We start from the raw sequence: 19,044 nt of genomic DNA, 5'->3' as shown, positions 1-19,044 counted from the left end.
GAGAAGGGGAAGGAGAGAGACTGAGACTGACAGGAGCATGTGTCAGTTGTGGAGGGGTGTGTGTGTGTGTGTGTGTGTGTTTGTGTGTATGTGTGTGTGTGTGTGTGTGTGTGTGTGTGTGTGTGTGTGCGCGCGCGCACGCAGTACATGTTTATGTTTGAATGTGCAAGATTAGGTTTAAATATTTAAGTAAAAATGTGTGTATTGTGTAAAAGATTGTCTTTGTGGGTGTTGATGCACAGTCACAGACACACACACTGTCCCTGAGGAATACGAGATCAGGCATATCTTTTCATCCTGTGGCAGGATCAGGTTCTCTTGTTGGCAACAACACAAGCAAAAAGCAGAGGAACCACCACTTCCTCACCCCACCCCATGTTACTCTCCCAAGATCTGCCCCAATTTTGAGGTGCCCAGGCCATTAACAGGAAGGATTTGGTTTAGACTAGATCTAGATTCAGAAATCACTTTCAATTTGACATAGTCACATGTGCACTTCACATCTCCAAAAGCTTGTTATGTTTATTGCTGGTGTTACCCTGTTAGGTGGCATGTGCCTCTCCAAGGGAATTTAACATACTAGAAAAAAAATGTTCATCACCCATGAAAGGGTATGTTGATGACTTAAATGCTTTCTCCTTTATTTCACTGAATGATGCATACCTAAAATAGCTGAAAAAGTCAAGAAAATCAATTTAATTCAGGCTCTGAAGAGAATTGGGCCATTGAAAAGATTAATGTTACAACTCTTAATTTCTAAACTTTGCACTTGAATGGACAAAACCAATAATGTGTGTAGGATAGTAGTGACCTGTACCACGTTTACAAACCAAAGTAAAATGAAACTAATTCACATAAAATCTGTAAGAAAACAGACCGTCACTCGATCAGATGACCCTATCATCTTGTGGATCTTATCAATTCATACTTGTTAAACCAACCATATCTGGGGATGGACAGCATGCTTTTGGCATGAGAACATGAAGAAGAATGTGTGAAGACATTTATGGATTGTACAAACCTGTGAGTCTGCTCATACCCCAAAGTGAGTGGGGCAGAGGGCTCCTCCTCGCTTTCTCTGAATGGACCTCTGGGATCAATCTTTGGTGAAACTGGGTCATCCTGGGATTTTTCCGTCATGCTTTCATCCTCCTCTTCATCTTCTTCTTCGAGCTCTTCCTCTTCATCCTCATCATCAGCCTCTTCTGTTTTTTGATTGGTCAGCGGGCAATTGGCCTGTTGGTGTCCACCTTTCACCTTGTGTCTAAAGTAGGAGGCAATAAACTGGTTAGAAAATTGGGTATCTAAGTTGTAGATAAATTCATCCTTAGGGTGCTTACATCTTTATTTGTTAATATGTGTACATTGTGTACAGTTTTTTTTGCACTGCCAATAAAAGTAATTCTGCCTCGCCCACAGGAAAAAGAATCTCAACGTTGTATGTGATGCCATGTATGTCCTCTGACAATAAATCTGAAATCTGAACGGTTAACACAGCTCTGCACAAAGTAGCTCAGAGTGGATCAGAGGTGAAGCCTGTCTCCCCCTTGTGGTTCAAACAGTTCCATCTCATTCTCAGTTAACTAAAACCAAACAAGGTGCAACTCAGTAGCCTGCTGGAAGTGGTGCTTATCATTATCCCATTTTAGTTTACTTTTCTCTTCAGCCCACATTTTTTTTAACTGCACCATAAGTCCCTTCAAGATAGAACCACTCCTTTCATCTAATCACCAGCCTTCCCCTTTGATTTTTCATTCTCTCCCCCTCCCCACACTTCCACAACTCTTTCACAATTTTTCCAGTTCTGACAATATATTATCATGTATGTCAATATCATTCCTCTTCCTACAGATGCTGTCTGGCCTTTTGAATTATTCTAAAATTTTCCATTTTTTGAACATATCCAAAATTTTGCTTTTATGCAAACCAGTTGTTGGCACTCATGCCAGTCTTTAAGTAGATAGTGATGACATTGTTTAATGGGTTTAATGTATCATATATATGTTGAACGTTGAGTGGGTGGGGAGGGGGGGGGTGAAGGTGGGAAGGAAAGGAGGGGGGAAAAGGGGAGAAAATGACACTGTGTATATTCAAGAGGGAAATGTTTGTGTGTATTTTGGTCAGTATGGTTCATAGTGTGAAAAATTAAAAAAATTTTGAAAAAAGTAGATAGGGCACTCATGTGCTGTTGCAACGAGGAATATAGGGCTTTGTGTTGGACCCCAGTACAAATTCCTTTATTTCTACACAATGCAAAATTCACCAAAATTAAACCAAAACAAGCATGAAACATATAAGGTGTTGTGCAAATATCATGTCCCAAATGCTAGTTTATTCCTTTTGCTACCTTTCTCCCCCTTCAACCCTCACAATGGAGAATGGAAACCCTCTCACACCTCATCCAAGTGGCTACTTTCTTATTAACAAAGGAAAATAAAACAGGAATAAATAATCTTTCCTCTCAAGCCTCTCATTCAATTTGGTTGTGGATGATCTGCAACTTATTTCTACATTTTTGGATTATAATGCTCTCACTTTGGTAAGCAAAAATCTATCAACCTGATAGTTAAAATGAACTTGGCATCAATATTGGAGGAGAGTTGCTAGATTTTTGTGTTTGGTAAAACTTAGTGCACCTATGTCAATGAAGACCTTTCACTAAGAATTCCCTGCTGCAATGTTCAGAGTACATGTGACTCTTAGCATAATGTTCCATAGATTTGGCTTTGAATACCTTATGAACAGTTCTGCACGAGTAGCTTGCCATTTGTCGCAAACCTCCATCACCTGATCCCTTTGCATTGAAGCTTTAGATTCAGAGGACCCAAAAGAAAAATTGTGTCCTTATAGATCTTGCAGTAAGTCTCTGATGTTTATTATAATTGAAAATGCCCATGAATTTCAAGGTCTCAAACTGTAATTCCCTCGAATTTTGCTCTTCAGCCAGTGAAAATTATTTCTCTTTATCTAACCTCTCAATTTTCCTCAGTTCATTGAATATTTCAGTCTGTATTCCTCAAAGTATGTAAGTTGAAGGGTTTGATTTGAATAAAATCTAATGTTTCCCTTGGAATCCTCACATCTTGATAAACCTGCTCAGCACTCTCAAATGTATCTTTATCGAGGAGTGGTACCCAGAAATATTCATTCTATGACAAATGTGGTCAAACGAGGGCATTGTATAGCTGTACCAATACATCTACCCAGTCCTTGTACATCTGTTAACCTTTTGATTTTCTGTAGTGCTACCATTGTTTGTGTGTGTGTGTGTGTGTGTGTGTGTATGAATCTGTGACTCCTCCCTCCCAGATATCCCCATAAAGGCTGTTACACCAAAACCCCTCCCTCAGTACCTGCCTTGGAACCAATATGCAAGCTGTGCTGACACTTTTAGATGATTAAAGCCTATTAATCATGATTCTCTGACAGATTGTGGTTGATTGGTAGTACACTTTCCATCCTCTTGAATGACATTTTTACGCATTCTGTTGATATGCTTTCTACGTTTTCTTAAAACTTCACACGTGTTCTATTCTTTTCAGGTACATTTATCTTCACCAATCCTATTCATCTCAATTTTAAGCATTTACTTAACATGTTGTCTCTATAACTTAATGTCTTTGTCAGTCCAACATACAATGTCAAATGCTACCTGTTTTTTTATTATAAGAAAATTAGATATATGGGTTTCACTCCTATAATGACTAATTGTAGTGTGAATAAAATTCCTCCCAGATCACCACTTACTAAATCTTATAGATTCTGCAATAATGATTGTTTTTTCACTTACTTGGCAAGATGGGGAGGAGAGCTTTTAAGAGTTTTTGTGTCTGGTTGTGGGTAGCACGGTTAGCGCAATGCTGTTACAGCACCAGTGACCGTGACTGGGATTTGAATCCCACACTATCTGCAACATGTTTGTAAGTTTTTTCCCCCTTCCCCCCCCACCCCAACCTGTACTCTGGTGTCCTCCCACCCTTCAAAAATATACCAGGAGTTGATGGTTAATTGAGTGTAATTGGGCAGCACAGGGTCATGGGCTGAAAGCCCTGTTACCGTGCTGTATGTCTACATTTTTAAAAAATTAAAATGTATCTATACTGGGATGCTCCTTAGGAAATTAAATAGTTCATTTGATCAGCACCTCACTCACTTGCTGCTGATTAACTTATAAAGAAGCAATATGTTAAGTTAATGATTAAATATTCATTATCTTTCAATATTTTGCTCTATAGCTGCAGTGTGTACTATCAGGATATGGTGGTACACCACCGGCCTGCTGCAGGGGGAAACCTCTGTACCTGCAGGAGAGTACTGCCGGCCTGCTACAGGGGGCAACCTCTGTACCTGCAGGAGTATAACTGCCGGGCTACTGCAAGGGGCGACCTCTGTACCTGCAGGAGTGTACCGCCAGCCTGCTGCAGGGGGCAACCTCTGTATGTACAGGAGTGTAAGGGGGACAGGACTACACCTGGCCGGTTGTCAATCAGTCGACCTGAATGGATCAAGCCCCACCCGGTTGGGTGTCAATCACCCTCCGGGATATAAGCCTGCGCTGGCCTCTGAAGTATCACTTAAAGTTACTGCAGCAACAGCCAGCCTGACTCTGTGGAAATCTTTGTTGATTAAATTATGGTATGCTGTTAGACAGAACCAGACACACCCAAGGTAAAGACTGTACAACAGGCTTTAATCAACAAAGACTTCAACAGAGCCAGGCTGGCTGTGGCTGCAGTAACTCTGAGTGAGGCTTCGGAGGCCGGAGCAGACTTATATTCCAGAGGGTGATTGACACCCAACCGAGTGGGACTTGATCCATTCAGGTTGACAGCCAGCCAGATGTTGTCCTGTCCCCCTTACACTCCTGCAGGAAAAGAGGTTGCCCCCTAAAGTAGGCCGGTGGCAATGAAGTAGGCCAGCGAAAAGTTGATCCATGAAAAAAAGCCTAAATTCTGCTTTCTGTGAACTTTCATACTCTAACCCAAGACAGTTCAGGAGGATGCAATGTAATGTCTTTTAGTTGAGGATAATCCTGAATTGTCCTTGATCAGGTGGTGGTGAGCTGGATTCTTAAACTACTGTGGAGGTGACACCTCCACAAAACTGTATGATTGTCACTCACTAATGATGAAGGGATGACAATATGGGTTCAAGTAAGGATGCGTAACATTCCAAGGTTACTTTAATAATAGCTCCCAAACTTGCAATCTCCAGTAATTTCATGATCAAAGATAGAAGATGCATTGGAATTTAATCATTTCCAGGTGTCCTAACAAATTATATCATCTGAACATCTATTTCCTTTTTTTTTATTGTTGCTGAGTCAATATTCTGGAATAAAAGTAAAACACGAAAGTAGTTGAAGTAAAAACTCAAGGCTGGATAAACTCAGCAGGCCAAACAGTGTACTTTATATAATAAAGATAAATATACTGAACATAATCAACATTTTGGGCTTGAGCCCTTCCTCAAAGTATGGACAAAATGTAGGCAGGAACCAGAACAAAATGGTGGGGGGGGAGGGAAAGTGGGTTGGGGGGGAGGAGCACAGTCCCACAGGTAGGAGATAATGGGTGGATAAGGGAGGGGGGGGGCACACCAGCAAACAATAGGTGAGGGAGTAGGACTGTGAACAGAGAGGGAAGGGGGAAGAAAAACAAAGGGATGGAACAGAGAGAGGAGGAATGGGGAGTAGGCTAGCAGAAAATGGAGGTGGTGGTTAATGCCATCCACCTGAAGAGTGCTGAAATGGAAAATTATGTGCTGCTTCTCCAATTAACAGATGGTCTTAGTTTGACAGAACATGAGGTCATGGACAGACATGTCAGTGTGGGAGTGGGGCATAGATTTGAAATGGTTGGCCACTGGGGGTTTCCTGTCACTGATGCTGACAGAGCGAAGGTGGTCAGTGAAGTGATTCTCTAGTCTCCATCCCTCGACAAAGCAATATCCCAGTCTGCTTACTGCATTGTGGGAGTACCTCCACCAGATAACCAACAGCATCACTATCTTCTCACAACCAGTAAGGAAGGGCAATAAGAACTGACCTTGTCAGTCTTGCATTTACTTTCAGAAGAAGGGAATAAAAGTGAATAGTCTTCAGTTAGATTATTGTTACCGTATATACTCATGTAATCATTGCCTTTTTTGGACCATATTTTTGGGTCAAAAAAGTGGGGTCAACTTTTACATTAATCAAACCTGACCTCATAAGTACGTTGTTCAAGGCCTTGGGAGCTCGATGGACCAGGAGATAGTTCCACGGTTGGGGCTAAGAGAGCTTGGATGGGTGGATGGATGAGCTGGGGTGGGGAGTCTATGGTTGGGAGCTTGGATGCGCCTGTAGCTGGGGCAAGAATTTGTGGTCAGGATTTTAGGTGGTCGTGCAGCTTGGGTGAGGATCCGTGGTCAGCTATTCAGATTGGCATGTGGCTGGGGTGAGGATCTGTGCAGTCAGGAGCTTGGATGGGCAGGCAGCCTGGGTTTGGATCCACGTTCCAAGTCCAGGACTTTGGGAGTTTGGATGGGCAGGTGGCTGGGGTGAGGATCCACGGTCAGGAGTTCAGATAGGCAGGTGACCGGTGTGAGGATCCACAGTTGGGTGTTCAGATAGGCAGAAGACCAGGGCGTCTGGAGTTTGGATTGGCGAGCAGCTGTGGCGTTGGGAACTTGGGTGGGCAGGTGGCCAGGGCATGGATCCACAGTCAAGTGCTTGGATGGGCAGTGGCTGGGGTGTCGGGAGTTCGGATGGGCAAGTGACCAGGGCAAGGATCCACTGTCAGGAGTTCAGATGGGTAGCGGTCAGGGCATCGGGAGTTTGGATGGACGGGAGGCTGGGGTGAGGATCCACGGTCAGCAGCTCGGATGGGCGGCAGCCTGGGCATCTGGAGCTTGGATGGGCGGGCAGCCGGGACATTGGGAGCTTGGATGGGTAGTCGACCGGGAGTGAGGGTCTACTGTTGGGTTATCAGGAATTCCAATGGGTGGGCAGTCAGGGCCAAAAATGAGGGGGACGGTGTCGACTTTTATACGGTATCAACAATTAATGAGTATGTTCGATATATCAGAAAGAGGGAGCAATTAATTGTCAAAAGTCAAAGGATTGAACTAACACTGATTTAAAGAGAGGAGTAAATAGGAAGAATAGATTGGAGTTTAAACAACCTTTGGATTGGACAGAGGACAATTGAACTATTATTGTATCAGGACGAAGGAGCAATGAAAAATCAATTAGGCTAATGACTGAACTGTCTTGGGTTAGAGTATGAAAGTTCACAGAAAGCAGAATTTAGGCTTTTTTTCATGGGTCAGCTTTTCGCTTGCCTACTTCATTGGGATGTGGCCGGATCCCTCTCTAACCCTGCTGAACCAACAAACAAACAAAAAAATCACTCAAACCACAAAGAGTTTGTGCTAGGAGGGCTAACATATCTCTCATTTGAGTGATTTTAAAAAAACCTATGGTGCCTGGTTTAAGATGCATGGTTGCATTGCAGATGTAAGACTAATTAAGAGTAAAAAAAAACACATATTTGTTAGAAGTGACAGCAGCTTAATAAGTATTCCAGATGAATGGTTAGACAAGGCAGGAATTTCTTTATTTGGACTGTATTGACTGGCAAAAGGCACTCTAAAATTTTGATTCATTGCTCTTTCCCACTACTCCCCCAAATCCCTGCAGAGTTCAGGGATTTATGAGTAGGCCTTTATTCACAGTTGGCACCTCTCTACCTAGTTAAAATGCTTCGACCAGCAATAGCAGAAGCTTTCTCAGCGAGAACTTTGAAGGCTGGCTAGTAATCATAATATGATACAGGCAGAACCTTTCCAACTTTGCTGGTGTTCTTTTCTCAATAGTCAACATCCCAAAGAGTTAGAGTATATAGAAAGGCCATGTTTTAAGTTGTCTAAGGCACAAACTCACAACAAAGCATCAAAGGCTAGCTAAGATTTACAGTGGGTTTAATGCTTCTCCCCAAAATATTTAAATTCTATTTCAGTGCAAGCAATTGAGACAACTGTTTGCTTTGCCTACATCTTGCAGTGGAGGAGCTACAGACCCCTGATGCTGCACAGTTCTAAAGAACTGGGTTCAATCCAGACCTCTGGAGCTATCTGTGTGGTCTTTACAAATTCTCCCTGTGACTGTGTGGGGGTTCTTTAGGTGCTCTGGTTTCCTCTCATTTCACAAACCCTTGCTGGTTGGTAAGTTAATTGTATTGTATATTTCCCTTAGTATGTGGACAGTGCTTAGAATAGTGAGGAGATGATGAGAAAATGGGGAGAATACAATGAGATGAGTTTAAATGGATGGTCAGCGCAAACAGTGAGCTGAATGGGCTGTTTCTGTGCTGTATGACTTAGCCCACTGTTTTACTCACTCTACACCCCTGACTATCTGGCAAGGCACAGTTCAAATGTTTGCTGATGACACCACAGTTGTTGGCAGAATAACAATGAGGAAGTGTACAGGAGGAAGGTAGATCAGCTAATTGAGTGGTGTCACACCAACTAATGATAGCAAAACCAAGGAGATGATTGTGGATTTTAGGAGGAAATCAGGAGAGCTCAAACCAGTTCTCATCGAGGGGACAGCAGAGGAGAGGGTCAAGAACTTCAAATTCCTGGCTGTCAATATCTCGGAGGATCTGTCCTGTCGATATAATCATAAAGAAGGCTCGCCAGTAGCTATACTTTGTGTGGAGTTTGAGGATATTCAGTAGGTCATCAAAGACTCTCGCAATTTTTACAGATGTACTGTGGAGAGCATTGTTTATGGTCACATCACTGTCTGGTATGGAGGAGCTAACACCCAGGACCAGAAAAAAAAACTCCAGAGAATTGTTAACTCAGCATGCAACATCATGGGCATTGAGGACATCTACAAGAGGTGATGTCTTAAGAAAGCAGCCACTATCTTCAAGGACCCCCACCACGCAGGCCATGCCCTACCATCAGGAAAAAGGTATAGGAGCCTGAAGACGAGACTCAGCAGCACAAGGACAGCTTCTTACCCATTGCCATCAGATTTCTGAATGAACAACGAACCACAGACACTTCCTTACTTTGTGTTTTTCTTTCTCTTGTACTATTTTTATTCATTTTGTAATATGGTTAATATAAATGTTTGCACTGTGATGCTGCCACAAACAACAGATTTTGTGGCATGCTCATGACAAGAAATTCTGATTCTCTATGACCTATGATTCTCAAGCTTCCCATTTTGAGGTGACCATAGATGGAAACTCATGCTGAATTCTCGTGAAGTCCAGACTCCAAAGCAACACATAGAGGGTAAAAATTCATCAGTGCTTGATTTCAGACCACAAAAGTGGTGATGCACTCTGACCTGGGAAACATGAGGCCTCAGATTCCATCAAATTAACCTGAGTGAGATACTGGACCCAGCAGGCAATGTATCCCATTGCTGGAGCAAAGTTTATGCCTCAAGGAAGTGGCACGTGGGGGCAGGACCACAGGATGGTTGCTGTCAGCAGAGGCCTTTCAGAGTGTTGTAGAATTGGGAGGACCCAACTGAGACCCATCCATGCCAAGATTTTTTTTTAATGTATTTACCTTTTTTTGTAGTAACTCATGGTTTGGCCACATTTATATTCATGAAACTGAACAGTTCAGCCCATTATTCCAGTGGATTCTTAAAACAGATTTTGAGCCACTATTAACATGTAGAATAGGCCTAATGTCTATTAAAAATAGCCAAGATACATAATTGTTAGGCATCTTTCAGCCATGAGAGCATAGCAAATAGGAGCAGTCGGCCATCCGGCCTGTAACGCCTGCTCCACCATTAGATGAGATCATGGCTGATCTGATGATAGGCTCTTCTCCAGCTACCTGCCTTTTCCCCATATCCTTTAATTCCCTTACTATATAGAAACCTATCTTGTCATAAATACAGTGCCCTCCATAATTTTTTTCATTTATTTGCCTCTGTACTCCACAGTTTTAAATTTGTAATCAAACAATTCACATGTAATTAAAATGCACATTCCAAATTTTATTCAAGGTTATTTGTATATATTTCAGTTTGACCATGTAGAAATTACTGAGCTTTTTTTTTATACATAGTCCCCTCATTTCAGAACACCATAATGTTTGGGATATTTGGCTTCACAGCTGTTTGTGAGAACGCAGGTGTGTTTAATTTCTTCATTGGTGCAGGTATAAGAGAACTAGGCTTACTTTTAAGATTTTGATTGCCTTCAGAGTCTGTAGTTGGTATTTTTCAACATGACGTCCAGGGTTGTGCCAATGGAAGTCAAAGAAGCCATTATGAGGCTGAAAAATAAGAATAAAAAGTAAGAGAAATCACCCAAATTTTTGGATGGCCATAATCAACAGTTTGGAACATCATTAAGAAGAAGGTGTGTACTGGTGAGCTCGGTAATTGCAAAGGGACTGATATTCCAAGGAAGATCCCCATTGCTGATGACAGAAGAAATCCCCAAATTCTCCTTCTTCTTAATGATGTTCCAAACTGTTGATTTTGGTCATCCAAAGGTTTGGACAAAGTCTCTTATTTTTTATTCTTGTTTTCAAGCTTCATAATGACTTTAACTTTCATTGGCACAACTCTGGTCGTCATGTTGAAACATGGCAACTACAGACTCCAAAGGTGTTCAAAAGCAAGCCTAACTCTCTTATACCTGCACCAATGAAGCAATTAAACATACCTGAGTATTCACTTGTGAAGCCAAATGTCCCAAACATTATGGTGCCCTGAAATGAGGGGACAATGTATAAAAAGTGCTGTAATTTCTACATGGTCAAACCAAAATGTATAGAAGTAACCTTGAATAAAATTTGGAATGTACACTTTAATTATATTTACTGAGGCCGCCTTTACTCCTTACATGGGCAGCAAATTCCATAAATTTACCACCCTCTGAGAAAAGCATTTCCTCCTCATTTCTGTCCTAAATTTATTACCTTAAATCTTGAGGCTATGTCCCCTAGTTCTGGTCCTCCCTACTAATGGAAACAACTTACCAACTTCAATCTTATTTATGCCTTTCATAATTTCATATGTTTCTAAAAGATCCCCTCGCATTCCTCTAAATTCCAGCAAGTACAGTCCCAGATAATTCAATCTCTCATCATAGGCTAAGCCTGTCATCCCTGGAATCAACCAGTGAACCTCCTCTGCACCACCTCCAAAGCTAGTACATCCTTCCTCAAGTAAGGAGTGTTACGACTCAGACCAGCAGCAATAGAAATTCACCAAGACAATGCTATCTTCAAAACAATAACTTTTTTATTAATAGCTATTAATAAAATCAAATCTTACTCAACTATAAACATAACCCCCAACTATGTGTGTGTGTGTGTGTGTGTGTGTGTGTGTGTGTGTGTGTGTGTGTGTGTGTGTGTGTGTGTGTGTGTGTGTAAGATCCCAAACCATTGCAACTCAGGCACAATTCTGAAAAGTTGGATTCAAAGTTCAGTCTTAGAAATCTTGTGTTGAAACATAGAGCTTTTAAAACTGTTGTTTAGAAGTAATTATATAGTTGAGACGCCAAGTCATCAGATTTGTCAAAACTCACAAATTCTTGTAGACTTGCTTTCAGAGAAATGTTTTTTCATATGAATGATTTTTGCACAATTCCCCTCTCTTGCGTGGAGGTAATGGAACTTGTGATTACCATGATGATTTCACAAACCCAGGCAAGGGTTTTAGATGAAATGTCCATTACAATGGCCACAGTAGCACTGCTCTCTCTTAACAAAGAAATCAGTCGAAGAGGCCATCTTTTCCTGAGCCACTTTTTTTCCCTGTGAACCTCCCTTGACAAAGAGAACACAATAGCATCCTTTCTCACAGAATGTTACTGCATTTATGACTTCAGATGAAACTGGTTTGATACTAAATGCTGTTTTTCAAATGTCAATAATCATATGACTTGCTTTGATCATTACTGGTTCAATTTCCAATTTCTCCAAAAGTATGAGTCATGGCAGATGGTCCCCAGTTTGTCTACACAGACCAACAAGCAAATGGCTATTTGTGTACACAGGTGCCTTTCTGAGCAAACATTAATTGTTTTCAGTATTTTAATGAACAATCAACTCTAGTTTTATTCCTCTGTTTACAGCTGGACATAGCAGACACAGCATCTCTGTGTGTGAGCATCTTTGTGTGTGTTTCCAACCTACAAGGTACCTCTCTAAAATATATTATAACTTAAAGATTAATAATAACATATTCTATTAATAGGAGACCAGAACTACCTGCAGTCCTCCAGATGAGGTCTCACCAGTACCTTGAACAACTGGAGCATTTTCCTTCTTGATAGTCTGTATCATCTGCAAACTAACCTTTTATGATTCAAGCACACTCTCAAGTCCTTCTGTATATCAGCATATTGCAATTTTTTTCCATTTAAATAATATCCTGATCTTCCATTCTTCCTTCCAAAGAGGATAACCTCACATTTGCCAACATTGTACTCCATCTGCCAGACCATTGTCCATTCACTTAACCTATTTATATCTCTGAAGACTCTCTGTACCCTGTGCACAATTTGCTTTTGCAGTCAATTTAGTGCCATAATTGGCTGTCCAAACTGTCAGGATATGCCTGTTTTTCAACTACCTATATAATTTTCAAGAATTTCTCAAAATGGATAACACTCCTTAGGAACAGCAGCTTGTCAGCCTGGTCAAGTTGAGGCCAGTTAGATTGATACATCAAAACTCTCCAGTTTATCAATGTTAGTAATTTTATTTTGAAGGTATTGTGAGTAAAAAAATGTGCCAAACATCTGTGGATCTGAGCCACACCAAGCAAGTTGTGCTATGTGTTTGAGGAAGCAGTCTTTGAGCATGTGAGATTTGCTTGGTTTCTTGATAATGTACAAGATTCAAGTCCTGGATCTTGGCAGAGGTAACATGAATCTCGATGCTAATTAGAAGCGGCATCTGAAAATAACTCATCACAAACCAGCACTTGACCATTGCATCTGTAGCAACAGCTGTATTTCCGTCAGCCGTAATCTCATGCCTGAGCCAGAAGCTTCTGGGTCAAGTCTCACTTTGGAGACTTCAGCTCTGGTAATCCTACAGACTACACACAAGTTAGTCTGACCATGGAGATAGGTGTATGTAAAACCTGCTCAGCAATGTGTTCCAATCGAACTCCAACCATTACATTTCTCAGAATTGCTGTGCAAGTCGGACCCTTTCAAAAGAGCATGCTCCACAAAATGGAAGTGCGGTCCACTGCAAGCCTGGCGAGGGGCATCGAAGGAGCGTGACCTAAAAACCCACGATAAATAAACTAGTTCCCAAACTGTGGTTAAAACAAACTTTAAGTTCAGCTCACACTGTGTAGGATCCAAATGATCCAATTTTTCTCAGGGATATGCGATTAAAACAAAGGTGAGCATTTATCTAGATGTTCGCCTGTCCGAATCCACAGCAGCACCTGGCCCTAACCTCCTGCCACCACAAACACAGGCTTTCTAACATCCCGGGTAAACACACACTTCTTCATTCATCACATCTCAATATTATTCCTCAGCACAAATATTGCTGGGCAGTGCAGGAAAGGACTGCAGAAGGAGAAATCTCTGTGTCCTACCCAAGGAGAGCACTGAAGCTGATGTGCATTTGGAGAACAGAGCTCCATTTACAACACAAGTGCAACGTATCCAGTATTTTTTTTGTACAAATAAATCTGATCCCAAGACAGGTCCAGAGAGAAAAAAAACATCAAAAGTCTCTCCATAGACAAGAGTGCAGTTTATGGCATAGACCACTCGATTCTACTTCAATCCAGATTAAATAAATCCTGAGCCAAGTAAGCTTTTAATTAAAACATGTATAAACCTCGACCCAGTTTGATACTTGATTTCAGAGCTGTATGTCCATTTGTCTGCACATGTAAACAAATGTTTGTGTTAAGTCTTTTAATCTGTGGAGATAGATGCTGAGTCAACCACACCAAGCTTTCGAGGCATTCTTTTTGTCGAAACTAGGCCCCATTTAGAATTTCCCTGTATCAATGAGGAAGCAGCCATCATAACTTTCTGTTATTCCACAAAAAGAAAATCCTGGTTGTCGTATCCAATCCCCTATTTAGTAACGGACAAGGGGAAATATCATCTGATGTTCTTCTTCTCATATTGTATTTTCTTCACTCTTTAGGCCTCCTGAAGGATTGTTAAAGACATGGAGGCAGAGTGAGAGTGGCATTTAATCATAATACTGACAGAAAGCTGTCTTGCTTTGGCCTCTAAGAAAAGCAAACAGTGGATAAAGTTGGTCGGACCTGATTTCAGATAGAACAACATTCCCCTTCATTTTCTTTTTTTTAAAGAAGCTCTGTGTTTTCATCTGTTGAGTTAGCAGCTTGAGTGTCAGGGGACCAGCGTCTGGTCCAGCAGGCTACCTTGTCTTGTAGCAGGAAAAGGGTCATTTGCTCTATCGTCTGGGGACAAAGGGGGAAGCAGTGGGGTGGGAGGGAGGAGGTGGGGGAAGAGCAAAAGCTAGGTAATTAGTGTGATCCTGATTCAGCTGCCTCCAAACAGAAAGAGTTCTTAACTCTTAAAATAACCCTCCTCAGCTGGGTAACTTCACAAGTTCTACAAACTAATAGATCATTTACAAAGCTAACATGTATACTTAAAATAAAACAGATTCTAGCTGAGTACCACAGCATGAATCAAGATATTGCTATAATGGGCAGAAATTTCACTTCTGTTTAAATTAAGACTTATCGTCCATACCAACTTTATAAACTGCATGGTTCATTAGGCCATATTCACAGTTGTTTAGAGGACTGGAGTTGTACATAAACGAGAGAGGCAGTTCCTTTTCTCTAAAAGATGTAAAAAAACAAAAAAAATATATATATATTTTAATGAAAATGACAGGTTTGTAGACCTTCTACTGATTTTATTTTAATTTCCTAAGATTCGGAATTATATTAAAATATGTAAATAGTCTCGGCCTTTGGATTACTTTGGTTAATGGAGGTATTCTGAACAGGATCTTGGGAAATACTTTTCCAAACAGCCTCAAGGATTCTGCAGCAACAGCTGCAGATGGCAGGTTAATCTTTACTTTTGGATTTTCATACTGTAACATTTCCTGACTCCTGTAGTTTTTCAATCTCTGCCTTGATTCCATTTTCTCATCTCTCTGGGGTAGAAAATTCCAGTGATTCACAACCCTCTGAGATGAAATTTCGTCTTCATTTTAAGTGACAACCCCTTATTCAGTAACAAAGCTCATTTGGTTCCAGATATCCCGATTGGGGAGACATACTCCCGGCATAACCCATCCTCTCATCCTTCTACACTTCAATAAGTATAGGAACAAACTGCTCAACCTCTCTTCATGTGTCAACACCTCATTCCAGGAATCAACCCAGTGAATCTTATCTGCACTGCCTGCAAAGCAATTATATTTTTCCTTCTTTAAGTATGGAGACCAAAACTGTATGTATTACTGTCACAAGTGCCCATATAATTGATTCAAATTGCTACACTTTTATTCTCCATACCACTTGCAATAAATACCAACAATTCATTTGCCTTCCTAATCACTTGTTCAATTATCATGTTATCCTTTTTCTGTTACATGTTCCATATCCCAGATCACGAGGTACCTCAATATTTTCTAAATTTTACTTTTTTTTTTAAGTAATATTGTTTTTAAATGGTTCTTTCCAAAGTACATAACTTTGTTTCCCACTTCATTCTCCACCTGCCAATTTCTTGACCTTCACTTGACCTATCTTCTATCCCTTTGAAAGGTCTTGTTAACCCTATATCTTCAGGTTGTTCACACTCTCTAAAGAGTCATTTATACTAACCTCCAAGGGTATTGATCTCCAAGCCTGGCCTCCCAGTGTTCTGTACTGGCACATGGAGCTCTGAATCATATGTGCTAATTCATTAAATCTAAGTCTTAATTAATTATAATTATAGTTAACTCATTGTTAACTTGTATACTGGTTACTTTTATAATTCTCTATCAGTACTTAAAATAGTAAAAAGACATGGACTCCCAAAATAGTTTTCTCACTTGTTAGAAAAAAATGGTCTTCCTGCAGTGCTTTGTACCAGACACTGGAGGGCAGTGTAGGGAAATATGAAGCTGAATCTGGATTACACCTTCTGTTGAAACTGCAATGTTTTGTTTAGGAGTTTTAAGCATTAAAATTTGTTACTTTGACCCTCTTGTTTCTTCCCTCCGCATACTTTCCCCAGGTACCGAAGCCCTGCTGGTATCTCACCCATTCCTCCCTGTAAAAAATTCTGCATCGTCTTTTCAAAATGATTACCAAAGGGAGAGTTAGAAAAATAATTGGAGCCATTGAAGAGAGCAGTCGTGGTCATGCATTTGCAATTCCTGTGGGCTTAAAAGGAGAGTTAATTAAGTCCAGAGATGATGCCCCTCACGAAGTGGCACATCGCCAACACTCTTGGTGGGTTTCCAGTGGGAAGAGGAAGACAAAAGGAGGGCAAAACATGCATATATGGGGAAGGGGTTGGGGGAAATTATATGCAAAAAAATTAATCTCAAAAGCAGGCAAAATTTTGCAAATTCCACAACTCACAGCTTTTCAGTAAGCAGTAAATTTCCAGGGATATGGGAATATTCTCACATCAGTTATATATTAGCTTACGGACCAAAGGGGATGTCATCAACTTCCACTCCATAGTCAGAAAGAATCAATTGTGTGGTTGTCAACTCTATCAAAATGTAAACACAGATTTTTAAATTTCAACAGTTGTTTAGGAGCATGCCACCCAATTTGCTCACATCATGATTCCACAAACACTAATAAGATAATGACAAGATAACCTGTTGCAGAGATCTGAGATGAAGTGGAAAAAAAATGATCAGGATCAATGCTCTTTTTCCAAGTGCATTGGAAGATTTTACATCCGCCTGAGAAATGAAACCACAGCTGCAGTTTTCCTTGCACAGAAGAAAGTGATTAAGATTGATAAGATAGAACTTCAGAATTCCTGAGGCAGACTGTTGACAACCAGGGCAGTTAACGCTCCATGTCAAAAGACAATGGGTTCAAGTACCACTCTAAAACTCATAATTTAGGCTGAAGAAATAATGCACGGTTGGAGGTCTTCTGAACATCATACCTTGATGAAGGGCTCAATCCAGAAATGTTAGTTATGTATCTTTCTCTTTGCACGGTTTAAACTGCTGAGTTTCTCCAGCATTGTGTTTTTAATTCAACTTTGGTGTTTTCAAACTGAAGGCACCAAGGTTGAAGTATATTAAATTGTGTGAAAAGTTCCATGACATAATTAGAGAAAAGCATTAATCCCTGATTAAATTTTACATTTCATATAACATCATTGAACAGATTATCTATTCATTTTCACATGTGTTTATGGAATCATTATGTGAGCAAATTGACTACCATGCTCCTTAAACAATTGTTCAAATTTTAGTTGCCTCTAAAGGTTTTTATGAATATCCTGGGGTTGTGAGCAGTAACTATAACATCCAAGCTTTTTCATCTTTCTATACAATCCCCTCTGTACCTACATCTGTTTTGGGGACTGTAAAAGATGGAGAAGGAATTCCTTAATAATATATTGCATAGAAAAAGAAGCCAAAAGGAAGGTGTTCATCTGTGAGCTGTATTGTGGATAAGAATATGAGATGTGACAGTAATTGATTCGGTGATGAAGTAATTTGTTGTCGTTATGAAGGTCTGGCAAGATTGGAATTCAGCAAAAAAACTTGACAGAAAGCAAAATAAATAACTCTAATGCACAGTCAGGCTCATGATACTCTCTCTTTCTCTGTCTGCATTTCTTCTCCATGAATCAGTTTAATAGGCAGCAGTGCATACTGAAGTATACTGTCAATTCGTGTTAGGTATCAGGACCTGGTTCTAATAAAAGGCTGTTTATTTATTGAAGAATATGTAATTGAAGGAAATTCACTATCAAATGTCAGTGCTCATGTTTAGGAGAGGATGGAGATTACTTTGTAAATTAATTGACAAGCAAGTATAAGAAGTAAATGTCTTTCATGGTCCAGTTTAGAATTACACTATCTGTACAGCTTCAGAAAAATAATATATCGAGGCCAAATAGAATAAAAACAGGCAGAACATACTTCAGAGATAAACTGAAAGGGCATTTTGAATATGATGTTATTTATAGATCTACAAGTATACAAGGTAAAGTAAAAGATTCTGTTCTGCCAATCTATTTCTGTAAAGCCATAAATTTTGTGCCCGTTGGTTGCATCTTGAGGGGTAAAAACTAGAAGAGAAGCTGATTTAAGAATTTAAGAGTACCTGCAAAGCTGCAAACTTCTGTCAACAAGTGGAATAAGGCAGCAACTTGGGTTGTACTTACTCACAGCAATTAGCCTTTGCAACACTAAAAGGGATGGGCAGGTAAAGTGCAGGTCCACAGCATTACATCACACTACGTGATTGTAATAAAATTATCCACTATCTAATTCACAGTAAACACTGCTACAAAAGATTTACAGATATAATCGTGATTAAACGGAAGAAACCAATATATTTGCTGGTAATTAGTCCGGTGGTCCTGTTCAATGATTTTTAACAAACAATTGGATTTCCAATAGAGCTGTGCCTTGATGTGAGATCATAAATGAGAACAGTGAAATGTAGTTAGTGCTGCTGATGTGTTTTATATTTGAACGATGATCTCACAAGAGCAGATGGATGTGGCTTTTCTAGCGCTACAACAAGAAGTGACCAAGAGTCTGTTGTAAGGTATATTCTATTCATTATCAGGAAACTTCTCAGTCAAGAACACCTTAGTCAATAGGTTAGCATAACATGCAGTCTCATTCACAGACAACCCACACATCAATAGTTGTCCCATCCACTATGATCCATGTTGGACTCTTCAGCCATCTCAGATCCCACATAACTAAAGACATCCTTGACCTTATCTCAGACTATCTTGAAGTACAAGTTCCAAATCCCAATTTCAGCTGTGTGATGCGTGGAACCTGACCCCTCTTGCGAAGTGCTGGGTTGGGCTAAGGGTGATGAAT

The 19,044-nt window shown here is 40.4% G+C and overlaps 1 protein-coding gene across 12 annotated transcripts in view; it reads right to left on the bottom strand.

Annotated features, from left to right (window-relative positions):
- prdm16 (PR domain containing 16) overlaps nucleotides 1–19,044 on the bottom strand; it is an 829,575-nt gene that overhangs the window by 20,354 nt on the left and 790,177 nt on the right. For all 12 annotated transcript variants that reach the window (XR_011351692.1, XM_069918526.1, XM_069918527.1 and 9 more), the window contains one exon: nucleotides 1,022–1,264. Coding sequence is in view for 11 of the 12 variants with exons in the window: in XM_069918526.1 (XP_069774627.1) it covers nucleotides 1,022–1,264 (243 nt within the window). In the remaining variant the exon portion in view is untranslated. The remainder of the gene's footprint in view (nucleotides 1–1,021; nucleotides 1,265–19,044) is intronic.

This window comes from Narcine bancroftii, chromosome 2 (assembly GCF_036971445.1).
Source record: "Narcine bancroftii isolate sNarBan1 chromosome 2, sNarBan1.hap1, whole genome shotgun sequence".
NCBI classification, from domain to species: Eukaryota; Metazoa; Chordata; class Chondrichthyes; order Torpediniformes; family Narcinidae; genus Narcine; species Narcine bancroftii.
This window is presented reverse-complemented; position numbering and strand designations above follow the sequence as displayed.